General features: G+C 48.7%; 3 protein-coding genes across 6 annotated transcripts; 1 reads left to right on the forward strand and 2 right to left on the reverse strand.

Annotated features, from left to right (window-relative positions):
• Positions 1-12,748: 12,748 nt before the first annotated feature.
• Dpm3 (dolichyl-phosphate mannosyltransferase subunit 3, regulatory) lies at positions 12,749-13,299 on the forward strand. Its single transcript, XM_055622956.1, has 2 exons — positions 12,749-12,832; positions 12,949-13,299. Exon 2 carries the CDS (start codon positions 12,954-12,956, stop codon positions 13,230-13,232), a length of 279 nt encoding a protein of 92 aa, XP_055478931.1. The 5' UTR covers positions 12,749-12,832; positions 12,949-12,953; the 3' UTR covers positions 13,233-13,299.
• A 999-nt stretch (positions 13,300-14,298) lies between these two features.
• Slc50a1 (solute carrier family 50 member 1) lies at positions 14,299-16,591 on the reverse strand. 3 transcript variants are annotated; one of them, XM_055620644.1, is made up of 6 exons: positions 16,424-16,591; positions 16,093-16,170; positions 15,858-15,981; positions 15,084-15,245; positions 14,738-14,857; positions 14,299-14,658 (listed from the first exon to the last, which is right to left on the reverse strand). In XM_055620644.1, the coding sequence occupies exons 1-6, from the start codon at positions 16,501-16,503 to the stop codon at positions 14,557-14,559; spliced, it is 666 nt and encodes a 221-aa protein (XP_055476619.1). In that variant the 5' UTR covers positions 16,504-16,591; the 3' UTR covers positions 14,299-14,556. The 3 variants fall into 3 exon arrangements, with proteins under 3 accessions (XP_055476619.1, XP_055476621.1, XP_055476627.1); XM_055620646.1 differs by having other exon boundaries at positions 16,443-16,523; XM_055620652.1 differs by lacking the exon at positions 15,858-15,981 and having other exon boundaries at positions 16,443-16,580.
• A 1,371-nt stretch (positions 16,592-17,962) lies between these two features.
• Positions 17,963-24,632, reverse strand: Efna1 (ephrin A1). Of its 2 annotated transcripts, none has more exons than XM_055620668.1 (5): positions 24,500-24,632; positions 20,800-21,095; positions 19,154-19,219; positions 18,973-19,023; positions 17,963-18,826 (listed from the first exon to the last, which is right to left on the reverse strand). In XM_055620668.1, the coding sequence occupies exons 1-5, from the start codon at positions 24,541-24,543 to the stop codon at positions 18,714-18,716; spliced, it is 570 nt and encodes a 189-aa protein (XP_055476643.1). In that variant the 5' UTR covers positions 24,544-24,632; the 3' UTR covers positions 17,963-18,713. The 2 variants fall into 2 exon arrangements, with proteins under 2 accessions (XP_055476643.1, XP_055476634.1); XM_055620659.1 differs by lacking the exon at positions 24,500-24,632 and adding an exon at positions 24,052-24,235.
• Between the last annotated feature and the right edge of the window lie 1,265 nt (positions 24,633-25,897).

A 25,897-nucleotide genomic window follows, 5' to 3' on the forward strand; every position in this document is an offset into this window, starting at 1 on the left:
TGGGTGGGTAGAAGCCTTGCATCCAATTCTTGGTCTGGGAATAGGTCAGAGTTTCCAGTAGAGATCACAGTCTTCCTGAGGGTGGTGGTTCCAGGCTCCAGGCTCACCTAGTGAGGTTGCAGGAAAGTAAGAGAAGTCTGAGCCAGGCATGGTAGAGCATGCCTTTAATGCCAGCACTCGACAGAGGCAGAGGCATTAGAAGCCAGCCTGTTCTGCAAGTCGAGTCCAGGACAACCAAGGCTACACAGAGAACCCTGTCTCAAGACAAAAAGAAGTGATATGTAGGGCCCTCTGAGGAATGGAGGGGGTTGTCCATAATAGCCCCCCCCCCCCATCTATGGGAAGTTGGTTGGTTCTAGAGCTTACTGTCAGACTGACTTTCTCCCTAGCTGAAGTGGTAGCAGGGTAGGGCGCATATAGCCTGGGGATAAGGCCTCCTCAGTCCAGAGTCTTCTAGAAGGTTGGCTTGGGTGGAGCCAGGCAGATAGCATCACTAGGGGAGTGAGGGGAAGAGCAGAGGACAGGTGACAGAGCAGTGCTAAGGGACCTGGGCACCTGCTACCACCTACTATGTAGAGCCAGGAGCAGCATGTCCCTTGGGGATAATGACCCATTACTCAGGAATTGGGGGGTTTACAAGGCAGATCGGCGCCAATAGCAGCTTCATACTCAGCCTATCTGTGTGTCTAGTTGTAGCCTATACACGCCTGACCTTCTAATTAACCCTGGCAGGGATATCAAGGCCTCTAATCATAATCTTTACATAAAGGGGCCTGAGGACATGGTGGCTTCCAAGACCTGAAGGTGAAAGAGGCGAAGGAACCTGGGACTCTGCTCCACCCGGGAGGCAGTAGACCTGAGGGAGAGAGGGGCACTCCCCTGGAGAACCGAGGGAGCCAGATGTTTCCTCCTGTTCACACACGTGGCGGTGACACCCGCAGGCACCCGCCGCCAACTCCGGAAACAGGAGTAAATAATACATGGGCGGAGTCAGTGTAGTCTGGCTGGAGGCTTCTGGCCCCTGACCTGACTTGCTTCTTAGAGTCAAAGTTGGTACCACCCTCCAAGAAGGCAATGGGACATTGAGATTGAGGCAAGTAAGCAGAGCTGGTCTCCCTTTCCCGGGACAGGCACTAGCATGAAGAGCGCCTGGCATTTAGGGCATACCAGTAGGACAAGGCGGGACCTGGGGGCGCCCAGGGCAGGCAGGAGGGCTAGTCTGCGCCAGGCTTTGGCTCCAGCCCTTTCCGGCCCTTATTGTCCTTGGTGAGAACCGGACACTGTTGTGTTCCCACTGGCCCCTGCCTCCACAGCTTTGCTCCCCAGGGCCTCGGGAAGGATGTTGGGAAACAAGAAAGGGCCAGAGACCCATAAGAAACAAGAGATGCTGAGAGACACAGAGACAGAAGCACAAGGGTAAGGGTTTAGAGAACTGCATACACTGAAATCTATTGTGAAATCACGGGTAGTGGGCTCTGTGGGAACCCCGGTAGAATGGAAAGCTGGCAGCCCTGCCCTCTGGGGTGCTCTGGTCTGCTCTGCGGTTCTTGACCCGGTTATAAATAGGGCTACCTCCTAAGCAAACAGTGGTCACAGCCCTAAGGCAGTCAGTGCACACAGCCCAGGTGTATTTCTTTGCCTCCTTTCCAGGGAAATGGAAGTTCCTGGGGGCTCACGGGGCTAGAATCAGGATCTCACTCTCCAACCAACTCTTCCAGGATGGAAAGCCAGCTGTACATATGAGAGTTGTGCCGTAAATGCTTCTTAGTGGAGTTCCTGCAGAGGCAGAGAGAGAATCCCTTAATGGCCACGGAGTTAGGCATTCTCCATACCTATAGCAAACAGCTTTAGACCAGCTACTGGTAGGGTAGACTTCAAAGGTTTCAAGACTTTCCCGTGGGCTCCGGTGGGCAGCCACACCCAGCTAGCCTCTCCGGCACTGGGCCTGTACAGGGTGGGAATCCTGGACCCACATGTCTTAGCAGCTCCTCCCCGGGACTCCTGCCAGCTGGGGAGAGATTCAGGTCTCTATATCTGTAGAGGTTCCGGCTGCACTAGGAGAAACCAGGCATGTGTCTACTTAACAAATAAATATTTTTCTTGTATACGTAGAGTGTGTGTGGTGTGCACACGAGTATGCATATTTATAAGTATGTGGATGGGAAGGTCTGCACACAGAAGCCCAAAGCTGAAGTCGGTGGTTTCCTCAGTTTCTCCCTGTTTATTTATTGAGGTGGAGTCTCACTGAGTCTGCAGATCACAGACTTCAGCAAGTTAAGCTAACCAGCTTGCCCTGGCTATTCCTTGTCCCTGCCTTCTGGCTTTTAAGTGGGCTCTAGGGCTTAGAACTCCTGTCCTCACACAAGCCCTTTCTCCAGTCCCTAAACGAACAATTCTTAATATGCTGTTACAAGTGTGCTGGCTACACAATCATTACAGATTCATAGAAATTCCCAGAATAAGAAGCCAAGGTCCAATTTTATCTCTTCAAGGTCTGTGGTAATGGGCATACCAGATTCATTGTGCTATTATGTGTTTTGTATATTTGAAAACTCAGAGAGATCCAGGCAGTGGTGGTGCAAGCAAAGAAAAGTTTGATCAGTTTTATGGCAAATCCTTTCTTTTTGTTTTACTAGAGTAACACTGTAGATTTAGCTGCACTGAGAGATGACACCAAAAATTTTCAGTTGGAAGCAATAAAGCCTAAGCCCAATGGCTTTCCTGAGCTAGGAGAGAGCCTCCAGGTTCCCTGAGCAGTTCTCACACCTCAAGAAAGCTGGAAAAGAAAAGCAGGGGAGCTCTCCTGTGCAAGAGGTGGAGCTCCATGCATGTGTGTGTGTGCATGTTATATATATATGTGTATATAGATTACACAGGGTTTCTCTGTGCAGCCCTGGCTGTCCTGGACTCTCTTTGTAGACCAGGCTGGCCTCAAACTCACAGAGATCAGCCTGCCTCTGTCGCCTCAGTGCTGGGATTACAGGTGTGTGCCACCATGCCCTTTGTTGCTCCACTGTATATTTAGGGGAGTTGGAGAGCAAGAATACTTTCAGGTGCCATAGAGAAAAGCCGTACCCTGAGCACTGCCTCAAGCTGTTTCCAGGGATTTCTGGGGCTGGGGGGTGTGTATGCCCGTGCGAGGATGCCAGAGGTGTGAGTGATGGAAGTAAGCATTGCAAACTCCACCCCTTCCAGCCCTCTTCTAAGCTGTGCTCCCAGCCAGCTTTAGGTTTGTAGGCAGTGTGAGACAGTGGGGAAGAAATGCTTCTTGGCTTTGTTGTTGCTGTTTAATTTAATTTGTATGAGTTTTTCCCTGTGCATTTATGCACACCTGGTGTGCCTGGTGCCTGCAGAGGTCATAAGAGAACATTGAGACTCCTGGAACAGATGGATGTGAGCCGCCGTAAGGGTGCTAGGAACCTAACTCAGATACTCTTAACCTGAGCTCTGCCACTTTTCTAGCCCCTGTTCTTTTTCTGATATAAAGTCTCAGATATTCCAGGCTGGCCTTGAGTTCCTTGCTTTGCCAAAGATTACCAATTTCTGATCCTCCTACTCAAATCTCCAGTGCTGGGCCTGCAAGTGTGGGCCACCAAGCCTACCATTATTTGCCCTGGGTGTAGAACCCAGGGCCTACTGCACAGTAACAAGCAATCTACTCCCTGAACTACATCCTTAGCACCAGAGATGTGTCTCCAGTTAGACAGCTCTGAGGTGGAGTATGAACTCTGACATTGAGCAGGCCTGTGACAGGCACAAACTAAGTGACTTCTTTATACGTCAGACTCCTTGACCATAAAATGACCTGACTACCTTAGATTATAATGCTAAAGATTTTAATTAAATCTGTGGGAAGCCCTGTATTTGAGGTGTTTGTTTCGTTCCTTTCCTTCTTCCTTCCTTTTTTCTTTTCTTTTCTTTTTGTTTTTGTTTTTTTCAAGATGGCTTCTCTGTTCAGCCCTGGGTGTCCTGGAACTAGCTCTGTAGATTAGGCTGGCCTCAAATTTAGAGATCCGCCTAGCTCTGCCTTTCAAGTGCTGGGATTAAAAGGCATGTACCACCACACTTGGGGAGGCAGAGGCAGGAGGATCTCTTTGAGTTCAAGGCCGGCCTGGCCTGGTCTGGTCTACAAAGCAAGTCCAGGACAGTCAAGGCTATACAGGGAAACCCTGTCTCAAAAAGAAAAGAAAAAAAAAATACAGATTGAGAGAGAGAGGAAAAAGACATGAGCCACCAGGCCCAGCTGAGAAATGTTTGCTTCTTATATGATAACAACACACCATTTAGCAGTGAGTTAAATCCAGCCCTGGAATTATATTTTGGATGAGATCAATGTTCCTTAAAAGGGGGAGGGGGAAGCAAGACTAAGCCATATAAGTGAACTCTAGGTTTGAATGAACAATGCTGCCTCAAGAATAAGATGGGAGAACAATCAAGGATGATTCCTGACAACAAAAAACATGAATTTACACATGTACACCACACATACAAGCAAACATGCACACACACACACACACACACACACACACACACGAAAATAGAAAAAGAAATAAATAAAGTGGGACCAGGGGTGTAGCTCAGTGGCAGAACACCTACCTAGCACACAAGAAGTCCTGAGCTCAACCTCAGATTGAAAAAGAAAATTAGGGGACTAGAGAGATGGCTCAATAGTTAAGAGCACTGACTGTTCTTCCAAAGGACCTGGGTTCAGTTCCCAGCACCCACATGGCAGCTCACAATTGTCTGTAACTCCAGTTCCAAGAGATCTAACACCCTCACAAACACATACAAGTAGGCAGAATATCAATGTACATAAAATAAAAAAGTAAATAAAGTAATTTAAAAAAAAAGAAAAAATGAGACTGGTAGATTTTTGAGTAAAGCAGATTACTGTTGTGTGTGACCTTCATCAAAACATCTGGAGATCAGATTATTAGAATGAGGGAGAAGTAAGCAGTGCACAGCCTTCCTGCTTGAACTGAAATCCTGGATCTTTCCCGGGGCTCCAGCCTACTGACCCACCCTTCAGGCTTTGAACAAGGCCGATTCCCTAACTTCTGAGCCAATTCTTTAAACATCAGTCTCTCAGTTCCTTTTTCTGTGCCCCTGGTGCTGTTCTGTGGGAGAACCCTGACTCATACACTGTTATCACAAAGGAAGGAAAGGCTAGAGTGACTGCAAGGCACTGCAGTCTTGGGACTGGCAGGGCAGCAGACTGTCAGCATTTGTGGTTCCAGTGCTGAGGCCTCCCGCCTCCCAGCTTACACAGTTTTGTTTTTTTTCCTACATTTATTTCCTTGTGTGTACTGTGGCATGCCTGTGGAGAATAGAGGACTAACTGTGGGAATCAGTTTTCTCCTTCACCATGTGGGTCCCAGGGATAGAACTCAGGCTTAGGGCAAGCACCTTTACTTAGCCATCTCACCAGTCCTTTCCCAGCTTTCCTGAAAAAGCTTTCTTGCTTACTTAATGCTTGCTTTCTGGCCCAAGATGGCCTCAGACATGTGGCAATCCAGTATCCTAAGCCTCCTATGTGATGGATATACAGCAGTTCACCTGGCTTCTTACTACTTGATATAGTACATATTTGTTTCCTTTTTGTCTCTGTCCTGCCACTATCCACTTAGCTGATTGAAGGGGATTTTTCTGTTTACTAGGTAAGTCCTCAGTAATATTTTCTTTTTTGCAAAAGTGAGGGTTCAAACCCAGAACATACTGAGCCAGTGCCCCATTCCTGGTCTGTCCTTCTAGTAAAAGCTGTTTTTTTTTTTGTTGTTGTTGTTGTTGTTTTGTTTTTTTTGGCTTTTTTTTTTTTTTTTTTTTTTTTTTTATAGCAGAGTCTGACTGTGTTGTCTAGGCTGGTCTTAAACTCAAGCTCATCCTAGTCTCTTGCTTCAGCTTCCCAAGTATCTGAGAACTAAGTGACACCATCGTACCCAGCTAACAATTTTTTGTAAAGGGCAGACAAGCACAAAAGAAACCAGGAATGTTAAACAGGAGGGACCATCTCCTCAATGGAGGAGATGTATGCCTGCTTTCCACACAGAAGGCTGGTAGTAGATATAGTTAATAGCCTGGCCAAATCCCTCAGACTATCCCAGTCTCTCCCTCCCTACACCTTTATCTTTATCTTTGTTTCTCAGTTAATAGAACCCATCCTTAGGAGAGATGTCATGTGTTTTATAGCTTGGTGACCTCCATGCTTTCTGTGTGACAGAAACTACACCAGATTCTCCCTTGGGCAGCTATCAAGCCCATCTACACAGAAGAGGTCACATGTACTTTGCAAAAGAGTGTTTCAATGTAGTCACACCTTAAGCTTTACTGTGCACAATTGTTACCAGAAAACTTTTTCCCAAAATTGTACTGTATTTAAATATGTCTAAGATAAAATGCCCTGTGTCAGACTCTAGAAGTTTGAACCAGAACTGGCTAAGTCTGTATTGAATCTGATTTGCTTCTTGCCTCAGACAGATCATTACTCTGCTGGAAGTGGCATGCATAGAGGACCCCCCATGGTGTTTGTTGACAGGACAATCAGGACAGCTACTGCACAGCACACCATAGCACACTGGGGCTCTTTGTTGAAGCTCAGTTTCTGCTTTGAGTCAGTTTGAAAACAATGAACTCAGGTGAGCCAGGTGCTTCCGCCAACTGCCCAGGTCTGTGTGTGGGTCCTCTCTTCCTAAAGCTATCATCTTGTCCTGTCTGGATGCTTTAGGTTATCCTGTCTGGAAGAGTTGACTCACCTGAGCCCATTCCCAGTCAGTGTGACATCTCTGAGCCGTCTTTTCCCTGTAAAGCCTGTCTGTAATCTTCCCAGTATGTGTTCTGTTGATTATATGTATGACTGTTCTGTTACCCCTAGGAAACTGTGGGCAGAGATGGATACAGTCTGACTACCTGGAGCCCTCCTGAAGGACCCAGTAATCTTGCCACCTGTGGGTACCTGTGTGCAGGTCATAGGGTGAGCCTTTCCCTTTAACACAAACAGATTCAGCCCTCAAGCTCCTGGAGACTGACTTGGGCCTGGCCTATGCTAACGAGCTCTCTACCCTCTCCACCACTGAGCTCTATGCCTAAGCCCCAACTACAAATACCTTTATTTGTTTTTATGTCTGTGCTTTGCCTGCCTGTATACACAGGCACTGTGTGTGTACCTAGTGCCTGCAGAGAACACAAATGGGCACCAGATACCCTGGAGTTATAGATGGTTGTGAGCCACCATGCAGACGCTGGGAACTAAGCCCGGGTCCTCTGCAAGAGCAGTAAGTGCATTTGACCCCTGAGCCAAGGATCCATCTCCAGGAGTACTGCAAAACATTTGTTTTTAAAGATCTATTTATGTTAGCTAGGCTTAGTGGCACATACCTGTAATCTCAACACTCTGGGAGTCAAAGGCAGGTGCATCCCGTGTGTTCAAGGCCAGCCTGATATGCAAAGTGATTCCAAGGCATCCACGGTTACACAGGGAAACCCTGTCTTGAAAAACAGAAAACAGCAAAACAAAAAGTTCTATTTTTATTAAGCCAGGTATGGTGGTGCACATTTTTAATCCTAGCACCCAATGAGTTTGGCCAGCCTGGTCTACATAGAGAACTCCAAGATAACAAGCACTATTTAGAGAAACCTCTTCTCCAAAAAACAGTAAAAAAATTACTTTTATTAATGTGTGGTACACAGATGTCTGTGGAGACCAGAACAGGGTTGTAGATCCTGTGGGCTAGAGTTATAAGCAGTCCTGAGCTGGCTGATTTGAGCGCTGGGAACTGAATTCAGGTCCTCTGAAAGAACAGTGTATGCTCTTAATCTCTGAGCCTTCTCTTCAGCCCCCCATACAACACAGGTACTTTTCAGGGTTGCTAATCACCTGTCTGCAGCCAGTTTTCCCAGCCTTGTCTCCTGCCTTTTCCACCCCAGGAAGCATTTTTGTCTTGGAGACAGACACAAAGAATTACTCAGCACCAACTGTCACACCCGCACGCCTTTCTTCAGGCTGCTCCTCAGCTGTGTATGCTGCACAGCCCTTACTCGTCTTTCCAGAGTCAGGTCAGGTTCCTGGGCCTCCATGAAGTCTTCCTCCTAGGCAATCCAGCCCTCCTTCTCTGTGATCTGGCTAGTAGTGCACATTATTCACTCTTCAGTGTCTAGGATAAGGAGCACTCAGGGTTAGAATGTGTCCCTTTCTAAGCTGGAAAGATAGAAAGTGCCAACAACCATGTGCTTAGCATGTGCAGAAGTAACTTCCCTCAGACAGTTTTGAATGATAAAAGGTAGGGAGAGGGTAGTGTGGGTTCTTGGTGAGTATTTAGCAGATATGTTTACTGTGTCCATGGATATTTTATCTACATGAATGTCTGTGTGCAATGGCTATGCCTGGTGCCCTAAGAAGCCAGAACATGTCAGATCCCCTGGAACTGTAATTACTGATGGTTGTGAGCCATGTGTGAGTGTTTGAGTGTTTTAATTTCAGATCATCTGAAAAGGCAGTATATGCTGTGTGTGTGTGTGTGTGTGTGTGTGTGTGTGTGTGTGTGTGTGTGTTTTGAGACAGGGTTCTCTGTGTAGCCTTGCCCTTCCTGGACTCTGTAGACCAGGCTGTTCTGGAACTCACAGAGATCCACCTGCCTCTGCCTCCAAGAGTGTGCGGTATTTGCTCTTAACCGCTGAGCTATCTAGTTGTTGTTATTCTTCTTTTTCTTCTTTTGGTTTTTCAAGACAGGGTTTTCCTCTATAGTCCTAGAACTAGCTCTGCAGAGGAGGCTGGCCTTAAACTCACAGAGATCTGCTTGCCTCTGCCTCCCAGTGCTGGGATTAAAGGTGTGTGTAACCGTTACTCAGCTCACATAGCTATCCTTAACAAGAATTACTAACTCCTGTTGCATGCCTTCTGGATGACTCTTTTTTTTTTTTTTCACATAGTCTGTAGTACAGGCTGGCCTTGACTTCATCACAACCCTTGCTTCAGCTTCTCAAATGCTGAGGTTACAAGCCTGAGTCACCACAACTGGCTACTGTGTTGACTTAAAAATGTACTAGATAAAAGGGACCTGTGTTGGCTCAGGGCACCCCAAGACAAGGTTCTCAGCACAAAGGAGATTTATTTGAGCAGAGGGACCAAGGGCAGGGAATAAGAGAGACAAAGACATGATAAAGGAAAAGGGAGAAGGGAACAACAGAGAGGGGGAAGGGCTGTTTGTTCCTGGAAACAAAGGACTGCCTGTGGATTGAGAGGAGACAGACATGGCCAATAGGCAAATGGTGGTTTATAAAGGTAAAAGGGGAAACCGTTTTAGGGTGTTAGGATGAGGTGTTTAATTTTTGTTTTGTTGTTGTTTTGTTTTGTTTTTTTTTTTTTTTTTTTGAGACAGGGTTTCTCTGTGTAACCCTGGCTGTACTGGACTCGATTTGTAGACCAGGCTGGCCTTGAACTCACAGAGATACACCTGCCTCTGCTTCCCTGAGTGCTAGGACTAAAGGCGTGCACAACACACTCAGCTCATAGTAAGTTCTTTTTTAATTTTAATTTTATTTATGTATATATATTCAGGCTAACCTCAAATTCATTATGTAACTAAGGATGACCTTGAACTTGTGATCCTCTTGCTTCCTTCTTTCAAGTGCTGGGATTACAAGCATGTACCAGCATACCCAGTTTATAATTTTTTCCCTTCTTATTCTGTTCTATTGAGTTGGTGAAGGAGATGGACAACTCTGGAGTCAGATTGTCTGGGTTTCATTTTCATGTGCCTAACAGGGAAAATAATAAAGTGTGTTTCATATGGCTATTGTGATGACTAGATGAGCTAAGGCACATTAAGCACTCTGCATTGTATTTAGCACTTAGCAATGATCCCTATCTGCCCATTCCTGTGCCAACCAAATAAAACAGGAAGCTCGCTCAGAATGTAGTTTGGAGTTGGGTAGCATAGTAGGGCCTCTTCTATCAGGCTTGGTGGGGCACACCTGTGATCCCAGCACTCAGGGAGGCAGAGGCAGGTGGATCTCTGTGAGTTAGTGGCCAGCCTGGTCTATGAAGTGAGTCTAGGACAGCCAAGGCTACACAGAGAAACCCTGTCTTGGAAAAAAAAAAAAAAAAAGTAGTGTCTCTTCTTATTTTGTGAACGTGGGCAAACTTAGCTTTTTATGTGTCTCAGTGTTTTCATTCATATATGAAGATACAAAAAATACCTACTGTGTGGAGGGAGGAATGATTGGTAAATAGGATTAGAATACATTCCATAAATTTCTCAAAAATTAATAAAAATTTTAATTAAAAACTTCCTATTAGCCAGGCATAGTGGTGCACTTGGGAGGCAGAGGCAGGTGGATCTCTATGAGTTTGAGGCCAGCCTGGTCTACCAATTAAGTCCAAGACAGCCAGGGCTAGGCAACAACAGAGAAACCCTGTCTCAAAAAACAAAAACAAACAAAAAGTAATAATAATAATAAAATAAAAATATATTAAAAACTTCCTCCTGAAGGGACTGGAGTGGTTAAGTGCCTGCAAAGGATCTGAGCTTGGTTCCTGGCACAAGTGCCCGGCAACTCTAGGGGATGCAAAACCCTACTTCAGCATGCTGTGACCATGAAACACTCTAGTGTCACACAGGCCGGTGCGCACAAAAGCCCCTCAGTGAGTAGTCATTTTTCTGGTGATGATCACTATTAAATTCTTTTTTTTTTTTGTTGTTGTTTTTAAGGGGATTTTTTTTTTTTTTTGAAGGGCTGAAGTGGGGAGGTTGAAAAAGATGCTAAGCACCAAGGCACTGATCCTTTCTCCGGTTCTGCTCTGTGCTGCCTCAGGGGTCTAGCCAGGCCTGGGTCTGCCTCCTTCCTGAGGAGATCTGGCCCGCCTTCTGCCAGCCTTGCTTTTCCTACTGTGGGCTGACATGATCGTGGGGCAGCCAATATGCAAGACAGCATTTGGGTGTGGACAAGACCATGAGGATTAGAAGCACCCTGGGCATTTCACATTCATGACATAGGAAGTGGGCTCTGCACCAGGAGCTGCTTAGAGCTCTGCACCAAGCTCTGCTTCTTGTCTTTCCTCTTCTGCAGAGGGGTGAGGGAAAGCCTTTGTGTCGGACATGCTGCATCTAAGATTTTCCTCTTTATTTCTAAATAAATATTGTTTTTCCTTGTTTCCAGTTTTCTTGATTATTTTTTGGTAATGTTTGGGGATTGAAACCAGAACTTTGTGCCTATTGGCACTGTCTCTTAGTAGACTTGATGCCATAGAACAAAGATTTAGTTATCACTAATCCTCATTTTCCTAATGTACTTTCTTATCTTACTTTTTTGTTTGTTTGTTTTATTTTTCAAGACAGGGGTTCTCTGTATAGCCCTGGCTGTCCTGGAACTCACTCTGTACACCAGGCTGGCCTTAAACTTATAGAAATCTGCCTGCCTGTGCCTCCAGAGTGCTGGGATCAAAGGTGTGCACCACCACCCAGCTTCAGTCTACCATTATCTTCACTTTGTAATTTCCAAGTGGACCCTCAATCCACTTAGACCAGACTTTTTTTTTCTTTCTTTTTAAATCAGGGTCTTCCTTCTGTAGCTCATATTGGCCTTGAACTCGGAGCAATCCTGCCTTTTGAGAACTGGGATTATAGCTATGCACTATATCCCCTGGCTTAGTGAGGACTTCTTGAGTCCTCATTTACTTTTTATTTTCTCCCAACAGAATTGCTTCAAGCTGGGTTTGGTAACACATGCCTTTAATCCTAGCACTTGGAGAGAGGGCAATTTTCAGCTACATATCATACTCTAGGCCAGCCTGGAGTACATTAGACTCTGTCCTAAAACAAAACAAAAACCAGTTTGGAAACGTAGCTCAGCAGTTAAGTGCACTTGCTGCTCTTCCAGAGGATCTGAGTTTGGTGTCTACTGCCAGTGTCAGGGAGCTCACAACCACCTGTAGCTCCAGCTCCAGGGGATATGATATCCTCTTCTGACCTCTGCAAGCACCAAATGTACACAGCACACACTCATGCATATGTGTGCATATGCACACATAAATAAAAAATTTAAATCCAATCAAAACAAAGACCCCTCTTGTTAAATTGGAACTCTGCCTAAAGCCAACTAACACTTTATCATATTCTGCAATGGTCCTCTTTTCTTTTGTTGTATTTACCTGAAATCACAGGTATGTGCCATTCTTACCATGACCAACCAGCTTATTTCACACAGGGTCTCAAACTGAACTTCAACGTTATCGTGAGTACTTAGTAAGATCCTATTTCAAAGTAAAAAGGGCTCGGTGGTGGAGAACTTGCCTAGCAGGTATGAGCAGCTTGTTCATCTTTAGTGTTTGGTGGGCGTGTTGGAAGAATGCTTGAATGAGTGGGGTTTCTGCGCTGGAGAACTGAGTTTAAGGGGGGAAGATATTGTGTTTACACAACATTCTGCCTGCACACCAGATCTTACTATAGATGGTTACAGATGGTTATGAGCCACCATGTGGTTGCTGGGAATTGAACTCGGGACTTTCGGAAGAACAGCGAGTGTTCTTACCCTTTGAGCCATCTTTCCAGCCCTTGTATTTCCATCTTAATGCAGGGTTTAGGCATATATTCAGACTTTTCACAGGTCCCAGATGTCTAAATGTGGGTGCCCCAAAAACAGCGCAAAAACTCCTAGACTCAGCCTGCGATTTTTGAACAGCGCTGTGTAGGCTGCGTAACACACTGCCTCTGAACGCGGCCGGAAGTTCTCCAGGCATTGTCCAGAGAACTACAGTTCCCAGAAGGCAGTGCGGAGGAAGACGGTAGTAGAAGAGGACTTCCGGACGCCGATGCTGGCCTTGTCAGCGCCACACGTAGAGGTACGCTTGGGTGTCGGGCAGAGTGGAAAGGTGGAAGAGGGTGGCTGTGACTAGGTTGAATGTCAGATGCAGATAATGGTAGAAAGGATCCCTAGCTTTGATTTCTCTCCCTGCAGCAAACATGACGAAGTTAACCCAGTGGCTTTGGGGAGTGGCGCTCCTGGGCTCTACCTGGGCTGCCCTGACCATGGGAGCTCTGGGCCTGGAGCTGCCTTCCCCCTTCCGGGAGGTCCTGTGGCCGCTGCCTGCCTACCTGCTGGTGTCCGCGGGGTGCTATGCCCTGGGCACTGTGGGCTATCGCGTGGCCACATTTCATGATTGCGAAGATGCCGCCCGAGAGCTACAGAGCCAGATCCTGGAGGCCCGATCAGATTTAGCCCGCCGGGGGCTGCGCTTCTGACACCTTCACCCATTCCAATCTGGACATCCTTCCTCATTCCCCATTAAAGTGCAGTTTTATTTTCTAACCTTGTTTAGTTTTGAATATGGAGGGTAGGTATTGGGGATCTTTATATACCAGAGGTCAAGAAGTGAGAGGCAGGAAAGCCACCTTTAGCGTTGCGTTTTGGTGTTCTGTCCCCTTCTCAAGACTTTTTTTTTTCTTGTTTTTTAATAGGATCGCAATATCCTATTACTGGCCTCAAAGCCAGCCATGTGGCTGAGGATTATCTTGATTCTCAATCTCTCAAATTCTCTAATTACAGGCTTAAACCATTATGACTAGTTTAATGTGGTGCTGGGGCTTGAACCTACTGGGCTTCAAACTTTTAAGCCCTCAACTGAGCCTGTTTTGTTTATTTGTTTAGACGGTTTTCCTAAGTAGTCCAACCTGGCCTACAACTTGCCCAGGCCACTCTCAACCTATGATCCTCCTGCTTCAACCTTTTTGTTTGTTTTGAGACAGCCTTGGCTGTCCTGGATTCACTTTGTAGACCAGGCTGGCCTCAAACTCCTAGAGATCCACCCGCCTCTGCCTCCCTGAGTGCTGGGATTTCAGGCTTCTTAACACAAGGCTGGGCAGGAAGCATGCATACCTAACTTCCATCCTTTATAACTTAAAAGTTTTTGTTTGTTTTTCTCTTTTAAAGGTCCTCATTTTTTTTATTTTTTATTATTAGTTACATTTTATTAACTCTGTATTATCCCAGCTGTATCTCCCTCCCAATCCCACCCTCCCCCATCTCCTCCCTGCCCCTTTCCAAGTCCACTGATTGGAGAGGACCTCCTCCCCTTTCATCTGACCCTGTTTTATCAGGTATCTTCAGGACTGGCTGCAAAGTCCTCCTCTGTGGCCTAGCAGGACTGCTCCTCCCTTAGGGGGGTGGGGAGGTCAACCTCATGTGTCTTTCTGACTTCTAGTTCTTTCAGATACCTGTGCTGAGCCAATGCTACAGGCCCAGACACTAGACCTATCACCTTTCAAGTCAGGCAGGTTGAGAATGCTGAAGAAAGCACAGCCTTGCAGGCAGGGGTAGGGAAACAGTTTATTTTAAGGCACATTCTACAGATACCACCTACCCCAGCCTCCAAAATGTGAAAAGATAATCTCTTTAGAAAACTGTGATTCCATCCCATAGGTCCCTCCTGACCTAAGTAAAAACCTTTGATCCCTCTTATTTCCAAAGTCAACTTCTCACAACCTATTGCATCCATGAAATTGGTCACGAAGACCAGCAGAAACAGGAGCTCTGTTTGGTATCAAGTTGGCACTAAGGTGCCTGTGGTCATGTTTGTAGAAGGCGGTATTTCCTGTCATGCTCTGGGGAGTACTTGCAGAAAAGCCCAAGGCGGATGAAGCTGGTAAGGATTCCTGGAAGGTTGGGCACCTGCAATCAAAAAGCTGCTGTAAAGACAGGAACTAGTTTCTACTTTGTAGACGAGTTGTCCCATCCAGAATCTGCTTACCATGATGTATGGGTCTCTGAGTCGAAACCCATAGAGGGACCAGGAGGCAGAGGAAAGGAGGGTGGTGATGGTGAGTGAGAAGGAGAGACGCTGGGTTGATTTAGTCTGAATGATCTTGGCCTGTGGCAAAAATACTGGTGGTTCAGGTTCATAGTACATTCCTGAACTCTTGTTAGAGAATTCCCTCAAGAAAAAAACGGAAACCCCTCTGATCTGCCACCCAGCCCTTTCCGGCATCCCACTTGTCCATGTAACTCTTTCCAGGAGCTGACTCCAGCCCCACCAGAGTACTAGCCATCCCTAGCTCAGGAAGTCTAACCCTTATCTGTTAGCCAACCCTACTCACCAGGTCGGCCAGTGGGGAGACGTACATGCTGATGGTAAAGACACTGCAGAAGATGCCTAGCTGCTGAAGCCGGGCCTCAAGGTCTGGCACTAGAAGCCAAAAGTATCCATAACCCAGGAGAAGGACACTCAGCAGGGTTCCAGTCTGGAGGAGTGCAGCGTGCTGCAGGGAAGAAGTGTCTTACTTGCATATGTACCAGAACACTGATTTCTCTGCTGGAATTGCTTCATCCTGACTCTGTCCATGCTCTAGTGGGGGAAATCAACGTTTTATCCCAGCCTTCATGTAATTTTCTGTCAGTTACTTGAAGGAAGTCTCATCCACGCAACATTGGAGGTCTCCAAGGAAAGGGAAAATATCTTTTTTTTTTTTCTCCGTCCCCTTTCATGTGAGCTTACATATATACACTGTAAGAGGCCAATAAATGTGTGATTGAGAGGGAAAGCAGAGCTAAGAGCCATTCTTATCCACTGGCCCTGATCCTGATCCTACAGGAACTACCAGAGACAGCATAGCATAGTCGTCTCCCAGCCTGTTGCAGAGCACAGGGTAGCACCCCACTGGGCTACATAAGCCACCAGCCTGTGAGCACGGGGAGGGTGGGTGGCTGTGTGTTCATTCTGTAGGCTTGGCTTCATGGAAAGGAGAACCAGAAGGGCCTTCTGGGAAAAGGTAGTAAAGCCATTCTACTAGTTTTCCAGGAAGTAAAATAGCATATGCTCTGCTAAGATGGCAGGGCGTGCAGCAGAGGTGGGTGCAAGGGAGGGCCTCTACCTTCTGAGGACTGTAGTGCAGATATGCCAGGATATAAAGAGTCTGAAGCACAGCACCCACGGCATTGACAATGATGAGGGTCACATCTCCCTTCAACACTCCATAACTCAGCCAGCCCAGGTTGCTGCGAGGGGAGGAGGATTATGGTCCAAGGGGCTGAGTGTTGCAGTGGGACCCACTTATACCGCTTATACCTCCCTCAGCCTTTCCCACCACAGCCCAACAACATTCTCACTTGACATCCGTGGTGAGAAAAGGCAGGAACTGGATGCTGTCCACACTCCGTGTCCTCTGCATGTGCCTGAGGTCCGAGCTGGAAGGGACCCAAAGGGAATTGTTAGGAATGGGTAGAAGATTCCTCAGTGCTTGTCGCCCACCCTGAAGGACAGGCAGATCTCCTCCCTCAGACTTAGCGGCCAGCTTCGCCTAACACCCTAGATCGCCCAACCCGATTCCACTTTCATTCTGGGTTCCAGATGCAGCCAGGAATTGTAGCCACGTCTCTTGACCACTTTCCTTTCTTGACTTCCTGGTCCTGCCCCAGCCCAGTTTATCCGCGCTCTCACAGGCCAGTGGAGAACATGCCCAGGGTGAAGAGCACGCAGGCACTGGAAAGGAAAGAGTCTGCTGCGCCGCCAGCCTCCATCCTTCCAGCATCAGTTTTGCGACCAGTGTTGCGCGCCCCGGGCTCCGGCTTCAGCTGAGGACAGCGAAGCCCCGCCCCTCCCGGCGGAAGAGCGCCGGAACCCGCCCTCGACGGAACTGCACCGGAACTGGGGTCCATGCCATATCAGCGCTGCGTACTGGCCGGGTGCTTTGCAGTAATGTGACGGCCTGGGTCCTGATCTTGCTCTTCAGATTGCGTTTAGTGGTTTTAGTAGGGACCGTGAATTTTCCTCCCACCCGGTCCCTGCTCATAGCTCCGAGCGCCCCTGGATCATCTAGACCACTAGCCTCAACTTCTGTGTTCTTATATGTCCTTGTGTGTTAGAACCCAAGCCCCAAATTTAGTCTTAACCACTCTTCAACGAGCCTCCTATTCAGTGTTCCATTATCAGAACCTTGGTCACCCCAGCTTTGGGAGGTTTTCCCTGGGAGTTATTGTCAGACACCTAAAGAGCAGGGATTGCCATCTTCCTCCAGATGCCCTCCTCTACACTACCGACTTTATCCATGGGCAGCCCTGGCCCCCTATTCTAACATACTCGCTGCTGGGAACTTTCCTCTCCCAGCCTCCCACGCAACTCTGCTGGTGGGGCTGCGCATATGCTGGCATCCAGCTCCCTGACTCACCCAGACAGCATGAGTACCTGCCTGGTATGCCAAAGCCTAGCGCTTGAAGCTGGTGAGAGTGGGGTAGACGTTGGACAGAAAGAACTTAAGAGTGGGTGCAGAGAGGAATCCAGCCCACTATTATAGGGAATTCTCCTGCAGAACCCTCATAGAAGGAAACATCCTCCCTTTGGATTTTGTTTTGTTTTTTTTTTAAAGACAGATAAAGAAGTAAAAACCGTATCTTTCTTCCTCCTGATCCCAGCCATTCAATTATTTTGTCTTCTTTTGTGAGACAAATTCTCACTGTAGCCCAGGAATCCATCAACATTTTGGCAATCTTCTTGCTTCAACCTTCTAAGTGCTGGATTACAGGCATGAGCCACCATGCCTGGTTATTTATGTTTTGTGCTACTGAGGACTGAACCCAGGGATTACACAAATTAGGTTAGCACTCTACTTTTTTTGTTTGTTTGTTTTTTCTGAGACAGGGTTTCTCTGTGTAACCTTGGCTGTCCTGGACTCACTCTGTAGACCAGGCTGGCCTTGAACTCAGAGATCTGCCTGCCTCTGTTTTCTCAAGTGTTGGGATTGAAGGCGTGTCCCACCTCACTGGGCTAGCACTCTACTTCTTGAGGTACATGTTCAGCCCTTTTGAAACATGGTCTCAGTTGCCCGTGCCATCTCAAACTTGCAGTCTTCCCACCTCAGCCGCAAGATTAGCCGAGATTACAGGTGTGCCTCACACCTGCCCAGCTGCTTCTGCTTCAGCACAGTAGAGACTCTGTGGTCATAAGTCAACATGGAGAAGCAGAAAAGCATGTCCAAAAAAATAAAAAAACAAAAACATTACTTTATTCTGAATTCAAGAACATTATATAAAAAAGCCCTCCAGTTTTAGAAATGAGCAGACACAGCACATTTTCTACACAGACACTGTACATGTGGGTCCTGCCCTTTAAGCTACACCCTACACAGACTGTACACAGGGCCCTGCCCTTAGCTATACTCTAAAGCCAGGCTGATATAGTCCTCCCGTTGGCACAGCAACAAGGAATGCTGCCCCTGGGATGGGGAAGACGCAGTCAGTGCCTGGCTACACACCTCTCTGGCAGCCTGCAGGCTTGTCGAGCTGCTGGGTCACGCTGCCTCTCCTGTACCTGGCTCCCATGCAGGAAGCTGTCTCAAGCTTTTCTTTCAGTCTGGACATCATGGCTTTCTTGGGGAAGAACGTCTTTACCAAGTTCAGAGTCCAGCTGCATGAGCACAGGCTCTTCCTTCTCATCTCCCATTGGGCCCTCTTAATGGGCCGGGTCTGCACAGCTGTTTCTTTGGCTTAAAGGTAGAAACGGAAGGGAAAAGGCCTTCCCCACTTCCTTCTCCATCCCTCTGAAGTGGAGGCAGGGATGGCACAGTCAGGCGATGAAACTCCTTTGGGTTGAAACCCTTAATACTGAACCTTCGGAGGCTTCAAAGTGGCAGCTTGTACGTGTGGTGGGAGAGGTTCCCAGGGCCGGAGCTTTGGGGTGCTTCTCCCTGCCCCTTGCCCAACTCCAATCCTTAAGCCAGGTGAAGCATATGCCTTCACTGAGTTTGCAGCAGCAGCAGTGGCAGGAGCAGCACAGCCCAGACTAGGGGGAAGAGGCGGGGGGCGGCACTGTGACCAATGCTATGCAGAACCTGCACCTCCGGGTCATCTGCATGGTGAGAGGGCAAAGATGGACAAGGTGAGTGGCTCAATGTTTGCACTGCTTCCAGCCCCTGTGTGGTAGAATAGCCACCTCTAGTGCTCAGCCTCCTTGAGCAAACCCCTTCCTGTGACCCATTGGCTTGAGATACCTACCTGCTAGAAGTCTCTTCTCTTGGGGGTTGACATGCGCCTGAGGACTATGAGCTGGAAGATAAGAATGGTAGTAGATCAGGTATTGCACCAGAAGGCAGAGAGGCAGCTTCCTCCCACCCCAGACCACTACATGAAGCTCAGCATGGATGGAAGGAAGAGGTCCATAGGACCTGACACTCACTGATTTTGCCATTGACAGTCACCTTCAACTTCAAGCACTGGGTTTCCTGGTGGTAGATAGGTTTGGCTGTAAAATAAATCCATAGGATGTTAAGGAAAAAGCCTTTGTTAGAAGATATGCACTCAGATTCGTTTGACTCTGCTTTCTCAGTGCCCTGCTTACGTTAACATTTCTATTTACTTAAGACAGGATCTCACTATGTAGGCTTGGCTGCCCCAGAACTTGCTATGTAGACAAGGCTGGCTCCAAACTCATAAAAAGCTACCTTACCTCTGCCCCCTGAGGGCTGGCTAAGGGTGCTCAGCACCACACCCGCCATTATTATTTAATTTTAAAATTGTCTTTCTTTCTCTTTCAAGTATGTCATGGCATATGTGTGAAAGCAAGATCACAAATTTTAGGAGTCAGTTCTTGCCTTCTATCTATTTCTGCACTGCATGCTCAATACGGTTGGCCTTCCTTCCTTCCTTCCTTCCTTCCTTCCTTCCTTCCTTCCTTCCTTCCTTCCTTCCTTGACAGGGCTTGCTGTCCTGGGATTGATCAGGTTGGTCTCAAACTCACAGAGATTCAAATTCCTCTGCCTCCCAAGAGCTAGAATTAAAGGCATGCACCACCACACCCCACCAAGGCTAATTTTCTTGTTTCTGCCTTCTATCTCCTTACAGGGATGCTGGGATTACAGATGTATGCTACAGCATCTGGCTTTTTATTGAGTTCTGGAGCTTGCAGCTGGCTTATGTGGATTCCAGACAAAATTTAGGTTCTCAGGCTAGTGCAAGCACTACTTTAAAAAAAAAACTTAATTAAATTTTGGGGAGACAAGATCTCTTGAAGCCCAAACTTGCCTTGAACTTGTTATATACAGCTAAAGAACTGCTGAGCCTTCTGGCTCTCCCTTCTGAGCACTGGAATTATAGGCAAGCATCACCCCAAACATTTATTCAGTGTGAGTAACATATTTGGAGGTCAGAGGACAATTTGGAAAAGTCCTTCTTCAATCACATAGGAGCTGGGGATCGAATTTATGTTGTCAGGTTGGCAGCAAGTGCTTTTTTATTTGCTGAGCTATCTCATTGGCTCTCTTTATTTGTTTTTTGTTGTTTTGTTTTTTGAGACAAGGTCTTAATATGGACTGGCCTTAAATCATTAAATTCATCAACGGTTTCTGACACCCTGAGGAGAAAGTCTGAACCCCTATTAGTATTTGGGCCCAAGAATATGTCTTATCCACTTCCCAAGCCCATCACTCATTCCAAGAGTGCCTGAAGTGGCCACTGTCTCTATGCTGTGCTCTTGTCCTTGTCATTCCACACTCAGGCTTTTCTGTCTTTGACCTTGGGCAGGTACATAGGGCATTTTCCCAAGTGCCTTGTGTTCATTTCTATCATATCACACTCTTCTCTTGGCCTGCTGATTTATATGGGTTCCTTCCCCAATTCCTTGAGGACAGGGGCTAGGAGTGCTTTTTAATCTTTGTGCTTAAGACACACCTGAAGTTTGCTCCACCTCTGTGTTAACAGGATGAGAGGAAACTGAGTTTGGACTTGGAATGGGAGGCCCTGTGCTACTTGACTCTCCACTAAGCATGAACTCAGACACACACTGATGGCCACCAGTGCTCTGTGGCCTATCCCTTGTGCACTCACAGATGTAGTAGTAGCTGTGTCCTTCCTTGAACTCCTTGCCCAAGGTGAAAGGCGTGAAGCGCTGGAATTTCTCAGATAGCTTCTCTGGGCCATGTTTGGCACTGGGTTGGTTGCATTTCCAACGGACCTGGTCCTTGGACTGGGGCTGGCATTCCACATACTCTTGATGCTCCACCATATACAGTGTATAGCGCTCCATGGCAGCCTCGGCCACAGAGTCCTCCTCGTAATGTGGGCAGATGATGTCTAGATAGTCATTGAGCTGCACGTGCACGGTGTAGCCCTCCTCCCGGAACCTGGGTACACACAAGGCAGGAAGATGCTCCTCAGAACGCAGTCCAGAGCCCTGAGCTGCCACTTCACATCATGCCTCACGTTCTACACTGGAGCCCCAAAGATTTTCTCAAAATCTCAACTCCCGTATTTACTGACCTTGATTTCTTTCATCTTTCCTCACCACCTTCAGTCATTCCCTCACTACCATCATCTCATACCAGTTCTCCAAACAGCATCCATTAAGTATCTCTTAGGTACTGTGTAGAACACCAGGTATTTGCCTAAGGATTGGCTTCTAGACATTTCTGTAGCTCACTCCCCATTCTGTTCTCCTGAGCAGTGTCTCCCAGGTGCTTCTTTAAATGCCAGGAGACCTCAGTCTGAGCGGGTGTCTACTCAGGAGCCCAGGCCCCTTTCTCTTTACCATGCCACTGAGCCCTCATCACATCTCTCAGCTCATCCTATCCTGCCCCTCACACCAAGTCTCTTTGAGGTTTCCACTATATAACAACACCCCAATTCCTAGTCCAAACCCAAACTCAGAGGTAATCAAATTGTATCAGTTTACTCAAATCTCCCTTTCTTGTTACCCAAATTTATGCTCTGATCTCTTTTTTTCACCCTAAAACAACCTTGCCATTTTATCTCCAAGGGTGATAGCTCCACTTTCCCTGAGGAAAGATTCAGTTCTCAGACCTGCGACTGCCTGCCTTCCCCTTCTCCCCAGGTAGAGACAGCTCCCTTCCCCGAGTCGGGTCCCCCCAAGGCCTGCAGGCTCCAGCCTGACTGCCCACTAGCCCTTCGCTCCAGACACCTGGCTCCAGCCTGGGTAGGGTCTTAGCAGTGGGGAAATGATCCCTCCCCTCCTGATGAAAGCTAGTCAGCTTCTCTGAATTCCCCCAAGCACTGCCAGTGACAGGCTCAGCAGAGCTGGCTGCCAACTTGCTTCAAATCCAAGTCTTTGGCATGAGTGGGTGGTGCCCATGGTGATGGTGGGGTTCCATGGTGGCCACCCACTACCCAGTCATCAAGACCCTTTAAAGCCCTGGCCTTGCAACAGCTTTCAGCCTCTAGAACCAGGCATACCAGCCCCTCCCCCACCCTGGGGAAAAGAGAGAGAAGCAGAGGGAGGCTTTTAAAATTCCTCTCTGGAGAGATAAACATAGAAGCCATTTCAGAACAGGTATTTCAGCTCTGGGCCTGGCGTCTTTCCCTTATTCCCGTGATGGGCACTGACTCATACCTCATCCACCTCTGCTACCTGCCCAGTCACTCTTGAGGGCCTGTGAAAATTTACCTTGTCAAATGTGGAGCAGCCCCCAGGACCTCAGGACAGACCAGGACTGGTTTGCCCCAGTGCTGGCCTCTGGCAAAGGGAGCAGAGAAGTCTGAATAGCCAGGGTGTCTATCTCTTCAGGACCACTGGGGCCCAGAGCCCAGTTCATAGTGGTTCAAGGCTAATGCTCACCGCCCTGAGTCACCTATGCCAACTCTACGCCCGCCCTGCTCATTGCCACCTCATCTCTTCCCCCAAGCCAGACTGCCCATGACCTCCACTCTAGACTGGCTTTCCTGTAGTTGTAAATAAGACAGGGTATGTGTGTGTCCAGAGAGACAGGGCTGAAACTATTCTTAGTAGGGTACTATCTCCTGCCTGCCTGTTACCCTGAGTCTCCATCTGGAAAACGGGTCTACATAAGTGGCAGAGAAGACAGGGAGGGGGGCAAGGAAGAGGCTCCTTCCTGAAAGAGAGGAAACCTGGGAGCTTGGGAACGGAAAAGGCCAGAGTTCCCCCCTCCCTACTCATGGCTTCCTGTCCCTTCCTCCTCCTTCAGCCAACACCTGGCATGGGCATAAACTGGGACTTTGCTCTTTCTCACTTACCAGGACAGGACTAGGTCAGGGAGGTAAGGGGCAGCACAGGGCTGGCTGGGCTGCAGTAGCACTCCAGGGCCAGGAAGGCCTTGCCTAGGGTTGGCAGCTGGCTTTATCTTGCCCTCCAACAAGCCCTAGACAACAGACCCTCAATAGGCAATGCCACAATGCCAGGGGAATCTGGCACAGCGTCTATCTCAGGGGAAGGGGAGCAAGCTTGCTGGATCTGGGTGTGGTTTGCTGGTATTTTGTGCTGCCACCCCTCAGCTGCTAGGCGCCTTTCTCCTTGTTCCACCATATCTCCCTCTTAGGCTCTGCCCCACCACTGTTCTCATAACTCAAGGAAACTCTAGGGCAAGAACAAAGGGCCAGACAGTGTCTTCCCCCAATACCGTTTGCTTCGTAGCCCTAAAACCTGCCCGGGAGAAATTACCTCCTTCCTGTTACAGCCCTTTGTAACCCTGTGAACCCCCCTCTGCTCCTCCCCAAGCTTTCCAGGGATACACCTCTCATCAGTTCCTTAGAGTGACCACCTCAGCCACTGCCTGTCTACCCATGCACAGCATGTGCCTAATTTATGCCACCCCACCCCCACCCCCCGCCAAAAAAAAATCCTTGGGGATATTCTCCAGAGTCATCTTAAATACAAAATTATTCATTTCATAATAATACCCAAATACCATAATAATTTCATAAGGGTCCCTGCAGGGCTGCCCTGTGCTTATTCTTGATGCCAATAGGTGCCTGGCAGTATGCAAATGCCCAGTGGCACACAGAAAGGACACAGAAGTTTTCTGAGGGGACTTAAAGCGCCACTCTTAAGGCAGGAAAGCATGAAATCCGTACTTTAGAGTGATGGCATGCCAGAGGGCAGGAAGAGAAGGGCTGAAAGAGCGCCTGAGCAAGTAGGCATGAATGGGTTTCTGCCCGGGTCGGCTGTTGCCAGTTACCAAGGGATGGTAAAGACAGAGATGGAGAGCTATAGAATCCAACCCCTGGCCACCTCTCCTAGGCTCAGGCCAGAGGGTGGACGGGAGTTAGTCTAGGGAAGGGCATTGCTAACCCGGCACCCAGGCTGCCAGAGGGAGTCTCGGGGCTTACTTGGGATTTGAACTGTTCCAGAAGACGATGTGGCGGTCAGCAGCGGCCAGACTGCAGCACAGACCCAAGAGAGGGGCCCAAAGGAACTCCATAGCGTGGGGCCGGGCCGGGCCGGGCCGAGAGCTCCGTAGTGTAGGGTTCCCACTGGCCTCCCCACGGTACAGTAGGCACCGTGATCACAAGTCTGGCCTCTTTGCTGCTCGACTCCGCCTTTTGGGCTGGCGCCGCCCGACACCCGCCCCGCCCCCGCCCCGCCCGGCGCGCACTGCCCCAGGGCCTGGTGGCTTGGGAGGTGGAGGAAGGGAGGGCTCCGGGAGGGAGGGCTCCGGGGGTCTGCACTTAGCCGCGTGTTCTCTTACGGGGGGGTGGCTTGTGGTGGTCTATGTGAGGCACTGTAGGCTTTGTGGGACTGGGAGCAATCACAAGCTGGAAAAAGGGAAGAACTCACATATTTGAGTCTGGGAACCGCGGCTTCAGGACCCGATTTTGCATCGCCGAGCGCCAGTCTTGCCAGAGTGCGAGATGGGGGGTTATACCCACACCTTTCCCGAGATTCGCATCCAGGTCCGCGCACTCACCTTCTCACACTATGCCGCGATCACTCCCAATCCCCCCTCATGCCCAGATTTTGCGCTTGGCTGTTCCTCCCCAACCAGACGCGGCTGTTTGTTTTTGTTGGGTTTGTCAATGTTGTCTTTGTTCAAGAGATTGTGTCATCGCTTAAATGCCGGGACTAAAGTGCGACGCTGTGTGTGATCAAGTGTGTAACGTGTGCGGCCATGGCGAAGAGCTCCTCAGCCCATCCGCACTTGTGCGGGAGGAACTCTTGGGCTCACGAAGGGGGATCTGTTCCTAATTTTTTTCAGTTGCGCTAAAGTACACTAATGACCTGCTTATCTGTTCCCGTGTGTCTCTAGCGAATGCGCTTTTGCAGATGGAGTGTGGGAACTGGTCACGAAGGGTGACAAACTAACCAACACATGTACGGACTATGGTGTGTAAATGCGTGTGATGGCGGTGGGTGTAAAGACACTTGTGTGTGGAAGCGTGTGAAACGTCTAACACACGTATGCTAATGTTTGTGAAGTGTGAGTTTGGGCGTGCAGCGGGGGTGGGCTGGAGAGGGGGTAGTTTGGACAGCTGTGTTTGGCTCAGGCTGACTTGGGTCTTCTGGTTGGTAGGCCCTCAGTACCAGGCTCTGATCCCCTCCCCCACTCCATGTAAACAACCCCGCAGGAATTCACCTCTCGGAACAGCGAAGTCTGGAGAGGGGTTGTCGTTGTCTGTGTTGGAGCTGGTGGGCAGGTGTTTGATTAGGCTTGAGTGCGTCCCTGGAGCGGGAAAGTCGAAAGCCGAGTGTTGGGTAGTTTGTGTGTGTGGCAGTGTGCCTGTGTGTGCGGCAGGGTTTGATGGGGCGGGGGTTTCCTTCCCTGGCCTCCCTTCTTTGCGGCTGCGCATCGGACACGGGCTCTTCGCAGGCCGTATCCAGCCGTTTCATCCGTTTTTGTTTTTGTTTTTGTTTTACGGGCCGGCTTGCTCCCCACCCTGTAATTACCCCGGGCCAGGACGCCGCGGCCAGCCGGGTGCTGACCCTGCTGGGGAGGAGCCTGGAACGGAGGCGGGCTCTGGTTTTCCTCCACCCACTCCAGGAGGTGGGCCCTACTCGTCGCTCTCAGGTTGAATGTTTACTGAGCGCTAAGTGCCTAACCGCGTGCCTGGGTCAGGGTCCGGCCTTGCACAAGCACACGCCACCCGAGCGCACATCTGCGACGTGCCGGAGGCCCATGCAGATCCAAGGTGCGGCTAACCCCTCCCTGTGGATCCGAAGGTTATCCGCAGCTCTAGG

Source organism: Psammomys obesus, unplaced genomic scaffold (genome assembly GCF_907164565.1).
Source record: "Psammomys obesus unplaced genomic scaffold, mPsaObe1.curated_primary_1811, whole genome shotgun sequence".
Lineage (NCBI taxonomy): Eukaryota > Metazoa > Chordata > Mammalia > Rodentia > Muridae > Psammomys > Psammomys obesus.